We start from the raw sequence: 21235 nt of genomic DNA, 5'->3' as shown, positions 1-21235 counted from the left end.
TTAGGGTGTTTCTCATTTCTGCCAGAAGTGCTGGCTGCCTAAATTGAGACCTGCCTGAAACAAGTTGGATCTGCAGCGGTAAGTTGGTGATTTTTTTTCTGATTTTCGCCCCGCTAATAACCATTCGTGCCGAAAAATGGGGAGGAAGGGAGATGAAAATAGGCCCCAGTCAGTGTCGAGGCTACCAACATCCCTTGAACTTTTTTCAATGAATTCTTAGCCAGTTTGACCTCATTTATGCTACACGTACTTGTCCATTTTTACTTCCTATTTGCAGTCCTTTACACTTATCCATATTGAGTTCCATCTGCCATTGTTCTCCTGGACCTGAAGGGCCGTTTGATTCCCACTGCCAGGTTTCCCCTTCTACACTCTGCCCTGGTTATGCTTAATGTCTAGGTGGTAAAAGCAAAAGTTTGCACGACATTCCATTGTCTGTGGTGGTAGTGGAGATGTTAATTCATTGAAGTGACCGCCAGCACTCATTTTAACTTTGTGTGGATATGTATGTGGAAAAGATGTTGATTAGAACTAAGCATAACACTAGGGGTCATTTTACAAGGCTGTTATTGGCCGGACCCCTTGCCCATTGACACCACATATTGGAAATCTGATTGTGCACTGCCCACGATTTTCCATATTTCCAATGTGCTTTGTCAGCAGCGAGGCTCCCCTGGCAAAAGCACAGGCTCATAAAATTACCCCGACTATATTTAATCCTCACTTGCATTGGCCTCCAAAAATAAAACGCAGGTATACTCAGTATAGCCAAGTATACCCTCGACTGCACCTCTGCTTCAACGTAAGGATCCAGACAATATAGCAGTACCACTCGAACTCTGCAATTAAAAAAAAAGGTAAATAGTTAGATAGATTGATTGACAATGGATGGATGGATGAATTGATGGATGGCTGATAGTCAGATAGATAGGTAAACAAACTTATAAGGGTAAATGTTATTAGTGCTCCAGCCGTGGAATTTTGGTCAATGGAAGGACATATTGTATAATTGAGCATGTAGTCACCAAACCTGTCTCATAGCCCTCCTTATTTTCCTATTATTGACTTTAACGACTGGGAAAATTGGGCGCATTGACCTCTGCTCCCAATACTCTGGTCTGCTCTCTCTTTGAGCGAGTGCTGACTTGTAATTTACCCCGTAGACAGATAGGCAGATAGACAGACCTTGGCCTTTCAGTGCTATGTTTTAACATGCATGAAACTGCAATCAGAACAGTGAGTCATCGGGCCTGCGAAGGATTTATTAAATGGACAAAATAGTTTCCTACAATGAAAACATTGTGCAGTTTTATTTTGTGCTGAATACCAACTATTAAGCAATTGTTATTCAACTTCCACAGTGCAGGCTACAATATTAGTAAAAGCTTTACTCTGTATTTGGAAACATTACAAAAAGTGGCACTGCATGAATATTAGTAAACAATGAGTCCTTTGTATCTTATGTCCACTGATTTACATTGCACAAGTACTGAACTTAAATTATCTTGACTGGTCTATTTATGATTGTGAATCATGTTCATTCTTTGAGGGCTGTCAGACAGTTAACTACCCTGCTATGGTCTAATAGCTGGTTGGAGAAACAGGAAAAGCAGAGACTTTAACGAGGAGATAATAATCTCTCTTTGAGATTAATAAAAAATATTTGATTTTGTTTTTTTTAAATGTCATGCTTGGCTCACCCCGTTCCTGACGGTAAATGGTAGCATCCAGTGAGATTATAAGATTAATGTCATGCTCCTGCTACTACTTCAGCAATAGGGACAAACATGGCTTCAACAACAGTGTGTGGAGTGTATCACATCACCGCTTTTGTGTGGTATCTTCTCCTGGTTTATTTGCTTCTTACCACTCAGTCCGACCACCCACCTGGGGGAGTGTTCTTGTACGCTGGTCAGTGGAAGTACCTCACATTCCTAAATTTAGTAAGTGGTTCTTTGGTTTTATATGTCTGTGTTAAGCAAGTGTCCATGAAATAAGTAAGGGTAAAATGTGGGTAGTTGCCCTGTTCTAAGTGAGATGGATAAAAAAAAAGTATAAACATATTCTCCTGTGTGAAGCTTTGCCGGCCAAGAAGCTAATGTTGAGAATTTAGGCATAGGGTCCTCATGGCTTTCCATCAACATTGTCACAATGAACAGTACTTTTTTGAAAGGCATAATTCTATGTTATTGGTTTTTTAATGTCAAGATTTTATATTAGTACTTTAAATGATTCATTTCAACAAATCTTTTACAGAGGATGCAAGTACCATATATTAGAGAAAATTTGCACATTTTATGAAATATGAGACTGATTATTACAAAATTTCAAAAGATAGAATAGTCTCTTGGGATTCACCCAATCTTAAGAGAGTTTCTATTGCTGGTTTGGTATTTAAGTGTCAGTTGGGACAGTGGAAGCTCTTTTGCCTCTAAGGTTTGTGGATTTGAGCCCCACTCTCAACACTTGAACACATAATCTAGGCTGACACTTCAGTGCAGTACTGAAGGAGTGCTGCATTGTCGGAGGTGCTGTCTTTCAGATGAGACTTTAACTGGAGGGCCTGCCTCTCTGCTCAGCGGGATATAAAAAATTCCATACCTCTGTTTGAAAAATAGTATGATGTGGAGATGCCGGTGATGGACTGGGGTGGACAAATGTAAGGAATCTTACAACACCAGGTTATAGTCCAACAGTTTTATTTGAAAATCACAAGCTTTCGGAGGCTTTCTCCTTCGTCACCTGACGAAGGAGAAAGCCTCTGAAAGCTAGTGATTTTCAAATAAAACTGTTGGACTATAACCTGGTGTTGTAAGATTCCTTACATTAGAAAAAGAGTAAGGAGCTCTCCTCGCCAACATATATCTCTCAACCGACACCACTTTGTCTTTCCTTTAAACACTTGGAAGCTTTTCAGTTGGCCTCTCTACACTCCATAGAATAGGTAGTCTTCTGAATTCTTTATCTGCTTGATTTAGAAATTTATCAGTCTTCAAAACAGATGTTTGATGACTCCTGACATTAAATGTTTCTAGATGAACAGTTAACAAGTTTGGCGATCATTCCTCTGTCTGCTATTTTAATGGAGATGTTTATTTTAGATGGGCTAATTAATATCTGTTAAAAGAGCAAAGAGAGGAACATCCTCATATGTTAATATCACCAACAGTAATTACTAGCCTGTAAATGTCTATTTCGAGGCATAAGAAAAAAATATCTGCAAGTGATAGGCCATCAGCATTGTTGGTACATTGCAACCAACAAATTTACTAAAGGACACCTGAAGACTGCAGGAAGCACATCTGCAGCTTACATCAGTGGCCAGGCAGAAAAATGGAGTTCAATAAAAAGAAACTCACTATGCAAGTCCCTGGTGTGTTGAAGGAGATGCAAATAATGAAACCAGAACCGGATCTTCCTGCTTATGAAAGGGAGACTTGACCCATCATCTGCCTCTACTGACTCCTTGTCCAAATTCCCGATATACACTCCCAGCAGGCGAAGTTCCACACCAGGAGTAAGTATTCGTAAAATTATCCTTATAGTCTAATTTTACAAAGTGTTTTTGTCACATGGGGGTGTATTGTCCTCTAATTACTAATGTTCAAGTAAAGGTAGTTGTGACTATAAGCGATGATGTGGAGATGCCGGTGATGGACTGGGGTGGACAAATGTAAGGACTTGCACAACACCAGGTTACACGCTACATGTAATCCCACCAGCGAAAAAAAAGTTATCTGTTTTTAATACAACTGGACATTCTCTCTTTCTCTCTGCCTTTCGGATCTCTTTCCCTCTCTGTCTTTGTAATCTGACCCATTGTGTATTCAGTATACTGGGATGTAATGTTTTCCATGGCTAACCTGTCTGAACACCAACGACACCTTTGATTGCTGTGATCGTCTCCCAGCCGAGGTGTGATAGGGAGCAGTTGGAAAGATTATCTGTAATCACCAGGCATTGTTCTCTGACTATATATGCTATGTGTTTTTAGAATCCCTTCACTCACCTGACGAAGGAGGTAAGCTTCGAAAGCTTGTGATTTAAAATAAAACTGTTGGACTATAACCTGGTGTTGTGCAAGTCCTGACTATAAGCGGGTTCCTCTACTACGTATTTAGCAAATAGAGGAAAATCTAGCCCCTATTTATTCTGTATATGTATAGCCAAGACAAATTAACTAAATCCTGCTCATAGGTAGTTTGCCCACATTTTTGAGTTCATAATGGCAACATGCCCTCTGATGTCAGGGCGTTCTTCTTTGCACAAAGAGTATTCAACACATGGAATGGACTTCCAAGCAGGTTAATGGAGGCAAAAACCCTAGAACCATTTAAGAAGCAGTTGGTTGCTGTGATGGGGGTAGTTAGATCTCGCTAGATGGTTGAACTAAGATGGACCAAATGGCCGCCTTCATCCGTATCCACCTTGTAATCTTCTGATCACGATCTTGGAAAAGAAAGATGTCTTTTCCCAGCGTGAAAACCTAGGTGTGGCCAAGGTAACTATGGAAATGGATGGAGTTCAACAAATCATAGAATCATGGAATCATAGAATGTTACAGCATGGAAGGAGGCCATTCGGCCCATTGAGTCTGCGCTGGCTCTATGCATGAGCAATCCAGCTAGTCCCACTGCCCCGTCCTATCCCTGTAGCCCTGCATATTTTTTCGTTTCAAGTACTTATCCAGTTCCCTTTTGAAGGCCGTGATTGAATCTGCCTTCACCAGTCCCTCGGGGAGTGCATTCCAGATCCTAACCACTCGCTGTGTAAAAAAGTTTTTCCTCATGTCACCTTTGGTTCTTTTGTCAATCACCTTAAATCTATGACCTCTGGTTCTTGACTCTTCTGCCAATGGGAATAGTTTCTCTCTATCCACTCAGTCTAGACCCTTCATGATTTTAAATACCTCTATCAAATCTCCTCCCAACCTTTTCTGTTCCAAGGAGAACAATCCCAGTTTCTCCAGTCTATCCATGTAATTTAAGTCCCTCATCCCTGAAATCATTCTAGTAAATCTCCTCTGTACCCTCTCTAAGGCCTTCACATCCTTCCTAAAGTGCAGTGCCCAGAACTGGACACAATACTCCAGTTGTGGCCGAACAAAGTCAAAGTAGAAAGCTGATCCTTGAAACAAGAAGCAGGAGGTAATCTTTCATAAGAAGATATAAAGCTCTGGTTACACCCTATTTAGAGTACGGCATTCAGTTCAGGGCACCACATCTCAGGAAGGATATATTGGCATTAGAGGGAGATTGCGGGGGCTCTGACACATATATTCAGAACCTCTCTGGCCACAGGGGATGTGCCAGAGGACTGGAGAACCGCTAATGTAATACCATTATTCAAGAAGGGGAGTAGGGAAAAACCGGGGAACTACAGGCCAGTGAGCCTAACATCAGTGGTAGGAAAATTATTGGAAAAAATTCTGAAGGACAAAATTAGTCTCCACTTGGAGAAGCAAGGATTAATCAGGGATAGTCAACATGGCTTTGTCAAGGGAAGATCATGTCTGACTAATTTGATTGAATTTTTTGAGGGGGTGACTAGGCGTGTGGATGAGGGTAACGCAGTGGATGTGGTATACATGGATTTCAGTAAGGCCTTCGATAAAGTCCCCCACAGGAGACTGGTCAAGAAGGTACGAGCCCATGGAATCCAGGGTGCCTTGGCACTTTGGATACAAAACTGGCTTAGTGGCAGAAGGCAGAGGGTGATGGTCGAAGGTTGTTTTTGTGACTGGAAGCCTGTGGCCAGTGGGGTACCACAGGGATCGGTGCTGGGTCCCTTGCTGTTTGTGGTCTACATTAATGACTTGGATATGAATGTAAAAGGTATGATCAGTAAGTTCGCTGATGATACAAAAATTGGTAGGGTGGTAAATAGCGAGGAGGATAGCCTCAGTCTGCAGGACGATATAGATGGGTTGGTCAGATGGGCGGAACAGTGGCAAATGGAATTTAACCCGGAAAAGTGTGAGGTGATGCACTTTGGAGGGACTAACAAGGCAAGGGAATACACAATGAATGGGAGGACCCTAGGCAAGACAAAGGGTCAGAGGGATCTTGGTGTGCAAGTTCACAGATCCCTGAAGGCGGCGGAACAGGTAGATAAGGTGGTAAAGAAGGCATATGGGATACTTGCCTTTATTAGCCGAGGCATAGAATATAAGAGCAAGGAGGTTATGATGGAGCTGTATAAAACACTGGTTAGGCCACAGCTGGAGTACTGTGTGCAGTTCTGGTCGCCACATTACAGGAAGGATATGATCGCTTTGGAGAGGGTGCAGAGGAGATTCACCAGGATGTTACCAGGGCTGGAGCGCTTCAGCTATGATGAGAGACTGGGAAGATTGGGTTTGTTTTCCTTGGAGCAGAGGAGGCTGAGGGGGGACATGATTGAGGTGTACAAAATTATGAGGGGCACAGATAGGATGGATACTAAGGAGCTTTTTCCCTTCGTTGAGGGTACTATAACAAGGGGACATAGATTCAAGGTAAAAGGCGGGAGGTTTAGAGGGGATTTGAGAAAGAACTTTTTCACCCAGAGGGTGGTTGGAGTCTGGAACTCACTGCCTGAAAGGGTTGTGGAGGCAGGAACCCTCACAACATTCAAGAAGCATTTGGATGAGCACTTGAAATGCCATAGCATACAAGGCTACGGACCAAATGCTGGAATATGGGATTAGAGTAGACAGGGCTGATGGCCGGCGCGGACACGATGGGCCGAAGGGCCTCTATCCGTGCTGTATAACTCTATGACTCTATGACTCTATGACTCTATGATACTCTTCATATATACAATACTCCACTGGATACACTTTATAGATACAATACCCCATCTACATCGAGCTACAGAACAGAAACATTCTGTGCTGTAGACTCGGCCCAACTGGTCTCTGCTGGCGTTTATGCTCTACATGAGCCTCCTTCCTCCCGACTTCATCTAACCCTATCAGCATATCTTTCTATTCCTTTCTCCCTCATGTGTTTATCTATTTGCCTCAACTACTCCTTGTGGTAGTACGTTCCACATTCTAACCACTCTCTGGTTAAAGAAGATTCTCCTGAATTCCCTATTCAATTTATTCACAACGATCTTATATTTATAGCCTTGGCTCTTCACCTCGGTGTCTGAATGTTTAAACACTTATTAAGGGCAGATCTTCCACTTCTGTGATCCCAGCAAATTGTGAACCCTTGGCCCCAGATTTTCCACCTGTTACATTTAATGGACAATAGATCATGGGCTGGGAGTGTGCAATTTCCTGATATTCCGGCACAGGCTCGATGGGTCGAATGGCCTCCTTCCGTGCTGTAACGATTCTAAGATTCTATGATTCCCTTTATAAATACAATGCCCCACAAGATACACTTCATACATACTATACCCCATCCCCACCTCTCCTGGACTCCTCTCCCTTATCCATGGGCACAGGAAGTTTGGGTTAACATAGGGATCAGGAGGGCGCCCTGCCACGAGTGTACTGGGACGTGCTGTTCTCCGTGACTGGCCTGTTTGAATAACAATGACACCTTTTGATTGGTGTCATGCTGTCCCAACATCGTATAAGATATGCGATTTGAGAACCTTTTCATTCATTCATCTGACGAAGGAGATAATCTCCGAAAGCTTGTGATTTTAAAATAAATTTGTTGGACTATAACCTGGTGTTGTAAGATTCCTTACACTTGTGCATGGGCAGCGGAGTGCGGACACGCCTAGCTGCATGATGCTGTTAAATCCCACTCTCCCTCCCTCACCCCCCCCCAGTACAAGTGGGTATGGCCGGGGGCGGAGGGAGTTGGGGGGCACAGGCTCTGCCCCCTCCTCTCTCCCCCAAGTGTGTCTCCCAACAGGTCAGTGGGCAGACTCCTGCCCAATTCCATAACTCACCCCAACAGACTGAGTTGAGCCAACAGCAGAAGCGTTTTGTCCTCCCAAAAAGAAACATAGGATAAAATGGAGCCGACTGTCATCAACTGACAGAGATGGGGGGGGTGGGGGGAGTGGGGTAAACCCCACCTTTAGTACAGGGCAGGGTGGCAGCCTTACCTGCAGCTGGGGAAGAGCAGGGGTGAGCTCCGCGCTTACAAGTCTGTGAGCATGTGCAGACCTCACTGCCCAACACCCCTCTCACAGATCCTGTATGGAACATCCATACAGCATATACCACCACCACCCCCCCCCCCCCCCGCATGTATACTTTGCCCTGTGTACACCCCCACTTCACGCATGCCAACCCTGCCTCAGGTACACATCCCTACATGTACACCCTCCACTTCATATACATTGGCCTTGTACACACCCCACTACAACATGGCTATCTATACATACAATACCCCACCTGATACCCTTTGTATGTACAATACTCCACCTGATATACTTTATACATACAATACCCCACCTGATATACTTTATACATACAATGCCCCACCTGATATACTTTATACATACAATACCCCACCTGATATACTTTATACATACAATACCCCACCTGATATACTTTATACATACAATACCCCACCTGTTATACTTTATACATACAATACCCCACCTGATACCCTTTATACATACAATACCCCACCTGATATACTTTATACATACAATACCCCACCTGATACCCTTTGTACGTACAATACCCCAGATAGTCAAAATCTTTTCCCAAAGGTAGGGGAGTCTATAACGAGGGGGCATAGATTTAAGGTGAGAGGGGAGAGATTCAAAAGGGTCCAGAGGGGCAATTTGTTCACTCAAAGGGTGGTGAGTGTCTGGAACGAGCTGCCAGAGACAGTAGTAAAGGCGGGTACAATTTTGTCTTTTAAAAAGCATTTGGACAGTTACATGGGTAAGATGGGTATAGAGGGATATGGGCCAAGTGCAGGCAATTGGGACTAGCTTACTGGTATAAACTGGGCGACATGGACAGGTTGGGCCGAAGGGCCTGTTTCCATGTTGTAAACGTCTATGATTCTATGATTCTATACATACAATACCCCACCTGATACCCTTTATACATACAATACCCCACCTGGTACACTTTATACATACAGTACCCCACCTGATATACTTTATACATACAATACCCCACCTGGTACACTTTATACATACAGTACCCCACCTGATATACTTTATACATACAATACCCCACCTGATACCCTTTATACATACAATACCCCACCTGATATACTTTATACATACAATACCCCACCTGATACCCTTTATACATACAATACCCCACCTGATACCCTTTATACATACAATACCCCACCTGATATACTTTATACATACAATACCCCACCTGATACACTTTATACATACAATACCCCACCTGGTACCTTTTATACATACAATACCCCACCTGATACCCTTTATACATACAATACCCCACCTGGTACCCTTTGTACATACAATACCCCACCTGATACCCTTTATACATACAATGCCTCACCTGATACCCTTTATACATACAATACCCCACCTGATACCCTTTATACATACAATACCCCACCTGATACCCTTTATACATACAATACCCCACCTGGTACCCTTTATACATACAATACCCCACCTGATACCCTTTATACATACAATACCCCACCTGATACCCTTTATACATACAATACCCCACCTGATACCCTTTATACATACAATACCCCACCTGGTACCCTTTGTACATACAATACCCCACCTGATACCCTTTATACATACAATGCCTCACCTGATACCCTTTATACATACAATACCCCACCTGATACCCTTTATACATACAATACCCCACCTGATACCCTTTATACATACAATACCCCACCTGATACCCTTTATACATACAATACCCCACCTGATACCCTTTATACATACAATACCCCACCTGATACCCTTTATACATACAAGGCCTCACCTGATACCCTTTATACATACAATACCCCACCTGATACCCTTTATACATAGAATACCCCACCTGATACCCTTTATACATACAATACCCCACCTGATACCGTTTATACATACAATACCCCACCTGATACCCTTTGTACATACAATACCCTACCTGATACCCTTTATACATACTATACCCCACCTGATACCCTTTATACATACAATACCCCACCTGATACCCTTTATACATACAATACCCCACCTGATACCCTTTGTACATACAATACCCTACCTGATACCCTTTATACATACTATACCCCACCTGATACCCTTTATACATACAAGGCCTCACCTGATACCCTTTATACATACAATACCCCACCTGATACCCTTTATACAAACAATACCCCACCTGATACCCTTTATACATACAATACCCCACCTGATACCCTTTGTACATACAATACCCCACCTGATACCCTTTGTACATACAATACCCCACCTGATACCCTTTATACATACAAGGCCTCACCTGATACCCTTTATACATACAATACCCCACCTGATACCCTTTATACATACAATACCCCACCTGATACCATTTGTACATACAGTACCCCACCTGATACCCTTTATACATACAATACCCCACCTGATACCCTTTATACATACAATACCCCACCTGATACCCTTTATACATACAATACCCCACCTGATACCCTTTATACATACAATACCCCACCTGATACCCTTTATACATACAATACCCCACCTGATACCATTTGTACATACAATACCCCACCTGATACCCTTTGTACATACAATACCCCACCTGATACCCTTTATACATACAATACCCCACCTGATACCCTTTGTACATACAATGCCCCACCTGATACCCTTTATACATACAATACCCCACCTGATACCCTTTATACATACAATACCCCACCTGATACCATTTGTACATACAATACCCCACCTGATACCCTTTGTACATACAATACCCCACCTGATACCCTTTATACATACAATACCCCACCTGATACCCTTTGTACATACAATGCCCCACCTGATACCCTTTATACATACAATACCCCACCTGATACCCTTTATACATACAATACCCCACCTGATACCCTTTGTACATACAATACCCCACCTGATACCCTTTATACATACAAGGCCTCACCTGATACCCTTTATACATACAATACCCCACCTGATACCCTTTATACATACAATACCCCACCTGATACCATTTGTACATACAGTACCCCACCTGATACCCTTTATACATACAATACCCCACCTGATACCCTTTATACATACAATACCCCACCTGATACCCTTTATACATACAATACCCCACCTGATACCCTTTATACATACAATACCCCACCTGATACCCTTTATACATACAATACCCCACCTGATACCATTTGTACATACAATACCCCACCTGATACCCTTTGTACATACAATACCCCACCTGATACCCTTTATACATACAATACCCCACCTGATACCCTTTGTACATACAATGCCCCACCTGATACCCTTTATACATACAATACCCCACCTGATACCCTTTATACATACAATACCCCACCTGATACCATTTGTACATACAATACCCCACCTGATACCCTTTATACATACAATACCCCACCTGATACCCTTTGTACATACAATTCCCCACCTGCTACCCTTTATACATACAATACCCCACCTGATACCCTTTGTACATACAATACCCCACCTGATACCCTTTATACATACAATACCCCACCTGATACCCTTTGTACATACAATACCCCACCTGATACCCTTTGTACATACAATACCCCACCTGATACCCTTTGTACATACAATACCCCACCTGATACCCTTTGTACATACAATACCCCACCTGATACCCTTTGTACATACAATACCCCACCTGATACCCTTTGTACATACAATACCCCACCTGATACCCTTTGTACATACAATACCCCACCTGATACCCTTTATACATACAATACCCCTCCTGATACCCTTTATACATACAATACCCCACCTGATACCCTTTGTACATACAATACCCCACCTGATACCCTTTGTACATACAATACCCCACCTGATACCCTTTATACATACAGTACCCCACCTGATACCCTTTGTACATACAATACCCCACCTGATACCCTTTGTACATACAATACCCCACCTGATACCCTTTATACATACAATACCCCACCTGATACCCTTTGTACATACAATACCCCACCTGATACCCTTTATACATACAATACCCCACCTGATACCCTTTGTACATACAATGCCTCACCTGATACCCTTTATACGTTCAGTACCCTACCTGATACCCTTTATACATACAATACCCCACCTGATACCCTTTATACATACAATACCCCACCTGATACCCTTTGTACATACAATACCCCACCTGATACCCTTTATACATACAATACCCCACCTGATACCCTTTATACATACAAGGCCTCACCTGATACCCTTTATACATTCAGTACCCTACCTGATACCCTTTATACATACAATACCCCACCTGATACCCTTTATACATACAATACCCCACCTGATACCCTTTGTACATACAATACCCCACCTGATACCCTTTATACATACAATGCCTCACCTGATACCCTTTATACATTCAGTACCCTACCTGATACCCTTTATACATACTATACCCCACCTGATGCGCTTAATACATATAATACACTACCTGATACCCTTTATACATACAATACCCCACCTGATACCATTTGTACATACAATACCCCACCTGATACCCTTTGTACATACAATACCCCACCTGATACCCTTTATACATACAATACCCCACCTGATACCCTTTGTACATACAATGCCCCACCTGATACCCTTTATACATACAATACCCCACCTGATACCCTTTATACATACAATACCCCACCTGATACCATTTGTACATACAATACCCCACCTGATACCCTTTATACATACAATACCCCACCTGATACCCTTTGTACATACAATTCCCCACCTGCTACCCTTTATACATACAATACCCCACCTGATACCCTTTGTACATACAATACCCCACCTGATACCCTTTATACATACAATACCCCACCTGATACCCTTTGTACATACAATACCCCACCTGATACCCTTTGTACATACAATACCCCACCTGATACCCTTTGTACATACAATACCCCACCTGATACCCTTTGTACATACAATACCCCACCTGATACCCTTTGTACATACAATACCCCACCTGATACCCTTTGTACATACAATACCCCACCTGATACCCTTTGTACATACAATACCCCACCTGATACCCTTTATACATACAATACCCCTCCTGATACCCTTTATACATACAATACCCCACCTGATACCCTTTGTACATACAATACCCCACCTGATACCCTTTGTACATACAATACCCCACCTGATACCCTTTATACATACAGTACCCCACCTGATACCCTTTGTACATACAATACCCCACCTGATACCCTTTGTACATACAATACCCCACCTGATACCCTTTATACATACAATACCCCACCTGATACCCTTTGTACATACAATACCCCACCTGATACCCTTTATACATACAATACCCCACCTGATACCCTTTGTACATACAATGCCTCACCTGATACCCTTTATACGTTCAGTACCCTACCTGATACCCTTTATACATACAATACCCCACCTGATACCCTTTATACATACAATACCCCACCTGATACCCTTTGTACATACAATACCCCACCTGATACCCTTTATACATACAATACCCCACCTGATACCCTTTATACATACAAGGCCTCACCTGATACCCTTTATACATTCAGTACCCTACCTGATACCCTTTATACATACAATACCCCACCTGATACCCTTTATACATACAATACCCCACCTGATACCCTTTGTACATACAATACCCCACCTGATACCCTTTATACATACAATGCCTCACCTGATACCCTTTATACATTCAGTACCCTACCTGATACCCTTTATACATACTATACCCCACCTGATGCGCTTAATACATATAATACACTACCTGATACACTTTATACGTACAATATCGCCAATGCGGAAGTTGCAATTTTCACGGCGGTAAGGTGATATGCATATTTAAATTGGGGTCCTATGACATGATAAGGACCCTAAATTGATTTTAAGTAGTGCAGCATGGGTTTCCTGTGGGTCGGCAAGGTCACCAGGGAAACCGAGGCGAGATTGGCAGGATGTTTATTTAGGACCTTAACTCTCCATGTGAAAGCTGCTGCACTCACAGGTGCTTCCTCAATTCATTGTGGGCTACAGTTTGGTTACAGTCCTTGCCTTCAGATGGTGATTTGGAGACTCTAGAGTTGGCAAGTGAGGAGTCCATTTTGGGTGCTGCCATTGTTGCAATGTTCTGGACTGATGAAGAGTAGGAGGAAGAGGAGCAAGAGCGAGCTGAAGAGGGAGCTGTAGATGAGCAGCAGAGCAGACACAACATAGGGCCTGTGCTCCACACAATAATAGCAACATGAACAGATATACATGAAGTTTGTTTCAATTGCAACACATGAATCTGCTCTGAACAAATCCATTGTGGCTGCAGGGCCTCCAAATTCTCCACCCCCTACTGCTTCAGAGGAGTTTGTGCCCATTATCTCCATTGCCTCTTCTTTATAGGAACATAGGCACAGGAGTAGGGCATTCAGCCCCTCAAGCCTGTTCCACCATTCAATTAGATCATGGCTGATCTGTATCTTAACTCCATCTACCTGCCTTTGTGCTGTAACCCTTAATACCCTTGCCTAACAAAAATATATCAATCTCAGTTTTGAAATTTTCAATTGACCTCACCTGAACAGCTTTTTGGGGAAGAGAGTTCCAGATTTCCACTATCCTTTGTGTGAAGAAGTGTTTTCTCACATTACCCCGAATGGCCTAGCTCTAATTTTAAGGTTATGCACCCTTATTCTGGACTCCCCCACCAGAGGAAATAGTTTCTCTCTATCTACCCTATCAACTCCTTTAATCTCCTTAAAGACCTCAGTTGATCACCTCTTAATCTTCTATACTCAAGGGAATACAAGCCTAGTTTATGCAACCTGTCGTCATAATTTAACCTTTTAGCCCAGGTATCATTCTGGTGAATCTGCACTGTACCCCCTAGAGTCATAGAGTCATAGAGTTATACAGCACGGATAGAGGCCCTTCGGCCCATCGTGTCCGCGCCGGCCATCAGCCCTGTCTACTCTAATCCCATATTCCAGCATTTGGTCCGTAGCCTTGTATGCTATGGCATTTCAAGTGCTCATCCAAATGCTTCTTGAATGTTGTGAGGGTTCCTGCCTCCACAACCCTTTCAGGCAGTGAGTTCCAGACTCCAACCACCCTCTGGGTGAAAAAGTTCTTTCTCAAATCCCCTCTAAACCTCCCGCCTTTTACCTTGAATCTATGTCCCCTTGTTATAGTACCCTCAACGAAGGGAAAAAGCTCCTTAGTATCCATCCTATCTGTGCCCCTCATAATTTTGTACACCTCAATCATGTCCCCCCTCAGCCTCCTCTGCTCCAAGGAAAACAAACCCAATCTTCCCAGTCTCTCTTCATAGCTGAAGCGCTCCAGCCCTGGTAACATCCTGGTGAATCTCCTCTGCACCCTCTCCAAAGCGATCACATCCTTCCTGTAATGTGGCGACCAGAACTGCACACAGTACTCCAGCTGTGGCCTAACCAGTGTTTTATACAGCTCCATCATAACCTCCTTGCTCTTATATTCTATGCCTCGGCTAATAAAGGCAAGTATCCCATATGCCTTCTTTACCACCTTATCTACCTGTTCCGCCGCCTTCAGGGATCTGTGAACTTGCACACCAAGATCCCTCTGACCCTCTGTCTTGCCTAGGGTCCTCCCATTCATTGTGTATTCCCTTGCCTTGTTAGTCCCTCCAAAGTGCATCACCTCACACTTTTCCGGGTTAAATTCCATTTGCCACTGTTCCGCCCATCTGACCAACCCATCTATATCGTCCTGCAGACTGAGGCTATCCTCCTCGCTATTTACCACCCTACCAATTTTTGTATCATCAGCGAACTTACTGATCATACCTTTTACATTCATATCCAAGTCATTAATGTAGACCACAAACAGCAAGGGACCCAGCACCGATCCCTGTGGTACCCCACTGGCCACAGGCTTCCAGTCACAAAAACAACCTTCGACCATCACCCTCTGCCTTCTGCCACTAAGCCAGTTTTGTATCCAAAGTGCCAAGGCACCCTGGATTCCATGGGCTCGTACCTTCTTGACCAGTCTCCTGTGGGGGACTTTATCGAAGGCCTTACTGAAATCCATGTATACCACATCCACTGCGTTACCCTCATCCACACGCCTAGTCACCCCCTCAAAAAATTCAATCAAATTAGTCAGACATGATCTTCCCTTGACAAAGCCATGTTGACTATCCCTGATTAATCCTTGCTTCTCCAAGTGGAGACTAATTTTGTCCTTCAGAATTTTTTCCAATAATTTTCCTACCACTGATGTTAGGCTCACTGGCCTGTAGTTCCCCGGTTTTTCCCTACTCCCCTTCTTGAATAATGGTATTACATTAGCGGTTCTCCAGTCCTCTGGCACATCCCCTGTGGCCAGAGAGGTTCTGAATATATGTGTCAGAGCCCCCGCAATCTCCTCCTTTGCCTCACACAGTAGCCTGGGATACATTTCGTCTGGGCCTGGGGATTTATCCATTTTTAGGCCTGCTAAAACCGCCAATACCTCCTCCCGCTCGATGTTAATATGTTCGAGTATATCACAGTCCCCCTGCCGTATTTCTATGTCTACATCGTCCTTCTCCATAGTGAAAACAGATGCAAAAAATTCATTTAGAACCCCTCCTACATCTGCCGGCTCCACACACAGATTGCCATTTTTGTCCCGAATGGGCCCTATTTTTTCCCTAGTCATCCTCTTACCCTTAATATACTTATAAAACATCTTAGGATTTTCCTTTATTTTGCTCGCCAGTGTTATTTCATGGCCCCTCCTTGATCTCCTAATTTCTTTTTTAAGTATCCCCCTGCACTTTTTGTACTCCTCTAGGGCTTCCTCCGTCTTTAGCCTTTTGTATCTGCCAAAAGCCCTCCTTTTTTTCCTAATCCATTCTCGTATATCCCCTGACATCCAAGGTTCCCTGGAGTTCTTGGAACCACCCTTGACCTTTACGGGAACATGTTGCCATTGTATGGTCTCAATCTCCCTTCTGAAAGACTCCCATTGCTCCGATGCGGATTTTCCTACAAGCAGCTGATCCCAGTCCATTTTGGCCAGATCCTGCCTTATCCTATTAAAATCGGCCTTCCCCCAATTTAGAACCTTTATTTCCGGCCCCTCCCTGTCCTTTTCCATGACCACCTTAAATCTCACCAAATTATGGTCACTGTCACCAAAGTGCTCACCTACTAGCACTTCTTCCACTTGGCCGGCCACATTCCCTAGAATTAGGTCCAGTACCGCCCCCTCTCTTGTAGGACTTTCTACATGCTGGCTCAAAAAGCTCTCCTGATCAGATGGGGTATTGTATGTATAGAGGGTATCAGATGGGGTATTGTATGTATAGAGGGTATCAGATGGGGTATTGTATGTATAGAGGGTATCAGGTGGGGTATTGTATGTATAGAGGGTATCAGGTGGGGTATTGTATGTATAGAGGGTATCAGATGGGGTATTGTATGTATAGAGGGTATCAGGTGGGGTATTGTATGTATAGAGGGTATCAGGTGGGGAATTGTATTAAGTGTATCAGGTGGGGAATTGTATGTATAAAGTGTATCAGGTCAGGTTTATTTGGTTACTGACCTTAATGAAACAAAATGGCCTTGGGAAAGAGGCAGAGGTCATGGCAATTGTGCAAAGCTCATTGGTTGTAGGGCAGAAATTGCCGTTCTAGGATTTAGTTAAGTCACTTCCAAAATTTTAAAAGGATTGGCAGCTTGATGCTGGATCTGTGGACTGCTAACTTGACATTTATATTGGGAAAATTGGGCAGTTATTGCATAGGAAACTATTCAAAAGCATCTGGTGAGCATAAAGGCAATGAATACAGAACAACATGGGAGGCAGGTCATGCCAAGGTAATTTAGTGAAATTTGTAATGATGTGGGGTGGTGGGGGGGGGGGAGAGTCCTTCCAGGTGTCAGTTGTCAGTAACATGACCGCTCTTTTACCAGCTGGCGGGAAATTGGAAGACGGACAGAATTCCTGGTATTGGAAAAAATGAAGCTCGACTGTTCTGGGAACGTCTTCCAAACATTGTCTGAATCTGCCAATTTAGCCAATTGTTAGGGGATGGACCCAATCTAATTATGAGTTGCCTTAATGATCCCCCATAAGTAAAGCCTACTGCCACATGTGGAATTTAGATCTATGCAGAGTAGGCTGAAAATAATGCAGAATCTCCACAGGCGTGGTGCCATTTGATAATAAGTCTTTGATTGGGAAAATCTCTCAGGAGCAGTATGAGGTGCAACAGTTTCCATAACATGGGAAGAATTGGTGAGTCAAACAAGGCGAAATATCTAGCTAGAAAGATTTATTGGCCAAGCATGAATTACTTTGTCAGCTTTGGCTGAGTGGTAGCACTCTCACCTCTGAGTCAGAAGGTCATGGGTTCAAGCCCCATTCCAGAGACATGAGCACATAACCCAGGCTGACACTTCAGTGCAGTACTGAGGGAGTGCTGCACTGTCAGTGACCATTAAACTGAGACCCTGCTTGCTCTCTCAAGTGAATCTAAAAGATCCCATGGTACTATTCAAAGAAGAGCCGGGGAATTCTCCCAGTGTCTTAGACAACATTTATCCCTCAACCAGCACCTAAAACTGCTGATCTGATCATTTATTTCATTGCCATTTGTGGGACCTTGCTGTGCAAATTGGCTACTACGTTTCCTACATTACAACAATAACTACACTTCAAAAGTTCCTCATTGGCTGTAAAGTGCTTTGTGCTTTAAGGCATCAAGGGGTATGGGGAGAGAGCAGGAATATGGTATTGAGATAGAGGATCAGCCATAATCATATTGAATGGCGGAGCAGGCTCGAAGGGCCAAATGGCCTACTCCTGCTCCTATTTTCTATGTTTCTATGTTTCTATGTGACATCCTGAGGTGCGAAAGGTACTATATAAATGCAAGCTCCTTCCTTTCTTTCTTTTTTCCTTCCTTCCTGTAAAGCAGGATGTGAGGAGTTTTAGACTGAGCGGGCAGATCATCACAGAACTCTCTGAGTTGATTTCTTGACCTGGACGTACAGAGGCTATGGGTCCCAGTTGCAATTTCTTACTGGTTCATGAGGTAGAAAGAAGGTCCAGATGTTTCTGTGGTGAGGAAAGTAATGAAGCTAGTAAGGTACCATGCCACCTTCACAACCCCACATTGTAAACACAGCTGTAGATCTCTCAATATTAAGTAACAGTTTATGCTAAGTGTCTCATTGGATTTGGAAAACTAACAAACTTGGTTCTACAATGTTATTGCTAAACATGCAAAAAATGCAAAGTCAGATTTAGTGTTTCTTTCTCAGTGTTAAATATTGTGGTCCTGGGACCTGAATGGCACAGTGGGTTAAGTACTGACTGGCCTTCTGCTGGGAAAGGGGCTCAAATCCAACCCAGTCTTATGGGATGAAAGTCTCCTTTCATACAGGCGGTTTAGCCATCCATCACCAGATCTGGCTAAACCACTCAAGCACTATCAGGTTTTGCTCTCCTCTTACAAAACTGCTCACTACTCCAGAATCATTCTAGCGAGTAAAGATAACACCCAACTTCTTTTCTCCACTACCAACCATCTCTTAAACCCCTCACTTCGCTCCCTCCATGACTACTTCCAACAAGCACGAGGAGCTCATGGACTACTTTGTCACTAAAATTGTGACCATCCATTCAGCTGCCTCTGTTGCATCCCCCCCCCCCCACCTGGTCCAACAAACCAAAACTCCCCCAAGGTCCCCGCCCAGCCCTGAGTACACAATTTCCAATTTCTAATTTCTCTCCTATCTCCCCTCATGCCCGCTCAAAGTTCATTTTGCCCATGAGACCCACCTCCTGCTTCCTTGAACCTATTCTTACTAACCTGCTGACCATCTAATTGTAAATGTTTCCCACTCCTCAGATCCTGTCCTCTTCTCTTTGAATATCACCATCATCACATTCCTCCTCAAAAATCCCACCCTTAACCCTTCTATCTTTGCAACCTACTGCCCCATCTCAAACCTTCCTTTCCTCTCCAAAGTGCTTGAACATGTTGTTCCCTCCCAAATTCATACCCATCTTTCCCACAACTCTATGTTTGAATCTCTCCAGTCAGGTTTTCCCTCTGATCAAACGGCCCTAATCAAAGTCACAAATGACATCCTCTATGACTCTGATCACTGCTCACTATTCCTCCTCATCCTTCTCAACCTCTCTACAGTCTTTGAAGTGGTTGACCACACCATCGTCCTCCAATGCTTCTTCTCCATTGTCCAGCTTAGTGGGACTGTCCTTGTTCAGTTCCATCTTACCTATCATATCGCAGCCAGAGCATTTCCAGCAATGGCTTTTCTTCCCATCCTCGCACTCTTACCTCTGGAGTCCTCAACAATCTATCCTTGGCCCCCTCCTCTTCATCATCTACATGTTGTCCCTTCATCCAAACACATGGAGTCAGCTTTCACATGTACGCTGACGACGTCCAGCTCCAGCTCCTCACCACCTCTCTTGACTCCTTCACAGCCTCTATATGTCAGAATTCTTGCCTGACATCCTGTCTTGGATGAGCTGCAATTTCCACCAGTTAAATCTCGGGAAGACCTAATCCATTGTTTTTGGCCCTGCCACAAACTTCATACCCTCGCCACCGATTCCTTTCCCCTCCCTGGCCACTGTTTCGGGTTGAACAAGACTGTTCGCAACCTCATGTCATATTTGACCCTGAACTGAGCTTTTGATCCCATTTCCTCTCCATCACAAAGACTGCCTACTTCCACCTCCATATCATTGCCTGCCTTCGCTCCTGCCTTGACCCATCTGATGTTGAAACTCTCATCCATGCCTTTGTCACCTCCAGACTCCAGGCGAGACTCCCATCCTCCACTTTCCATAAACTTCAGCTCAAGAACAACTCTGATGCCCATATCCTATTCTGCACCAAGTCCTACTCACACATTACCCCTGTGCTCACTGACCTACATTGGCTCTCAGTCACCCAATGCCTCAAATTTAAAATTCTCATCTTTGTGTTTAAATCCCTTCATGGCCTCGCCCCTCCCTATCT

General features: G+C 43.6%; 1 protein-coding gene across 1 annotated transcript in view; it reads left to right on the top strand.

Annotated features, from left to right (window-relative positions):
- The first annotated feature begins 1787 nt into the window (after positions 1 to 1787).
- The window catches only part of LOC137333323 (androgen-dependent TFPI-regulating protein-like), a 97607-nt gene continuing 78159 nt past the window's right edge, over positions 1788 to 21235 (top strand). Inside the window, exon 1 of the mRNA XM_067997482.1 lies at positions 1788 to 1943. Within this exon, the coding sequence (XP_067853583.1) occupies positions 1788 to 1943 (156 nt within the window). The remainder of the gene's footprint in view (positions 1944 to 21235) is intronic.

Source organism: Heptranchias perlo, chromosome 2, assembly GCF_035084215.1.
Source record: "Heptranchias perlo isolate sHepPer1 chromosome 2, sHepPer1.hap1, whole genome shotgun sequence".
NCBI lineage: Eukaryota > Metazoa > Chordata > Chondrichthyes > Hexanchiformes > Hexanchidae > Heptranchias > Heptranchias perlo.
The sequence above is the reverse complement of the archived record's forward strand: the minus strand, read 5'-3'. Positions and strand labels throughout refer to the sequence as shown.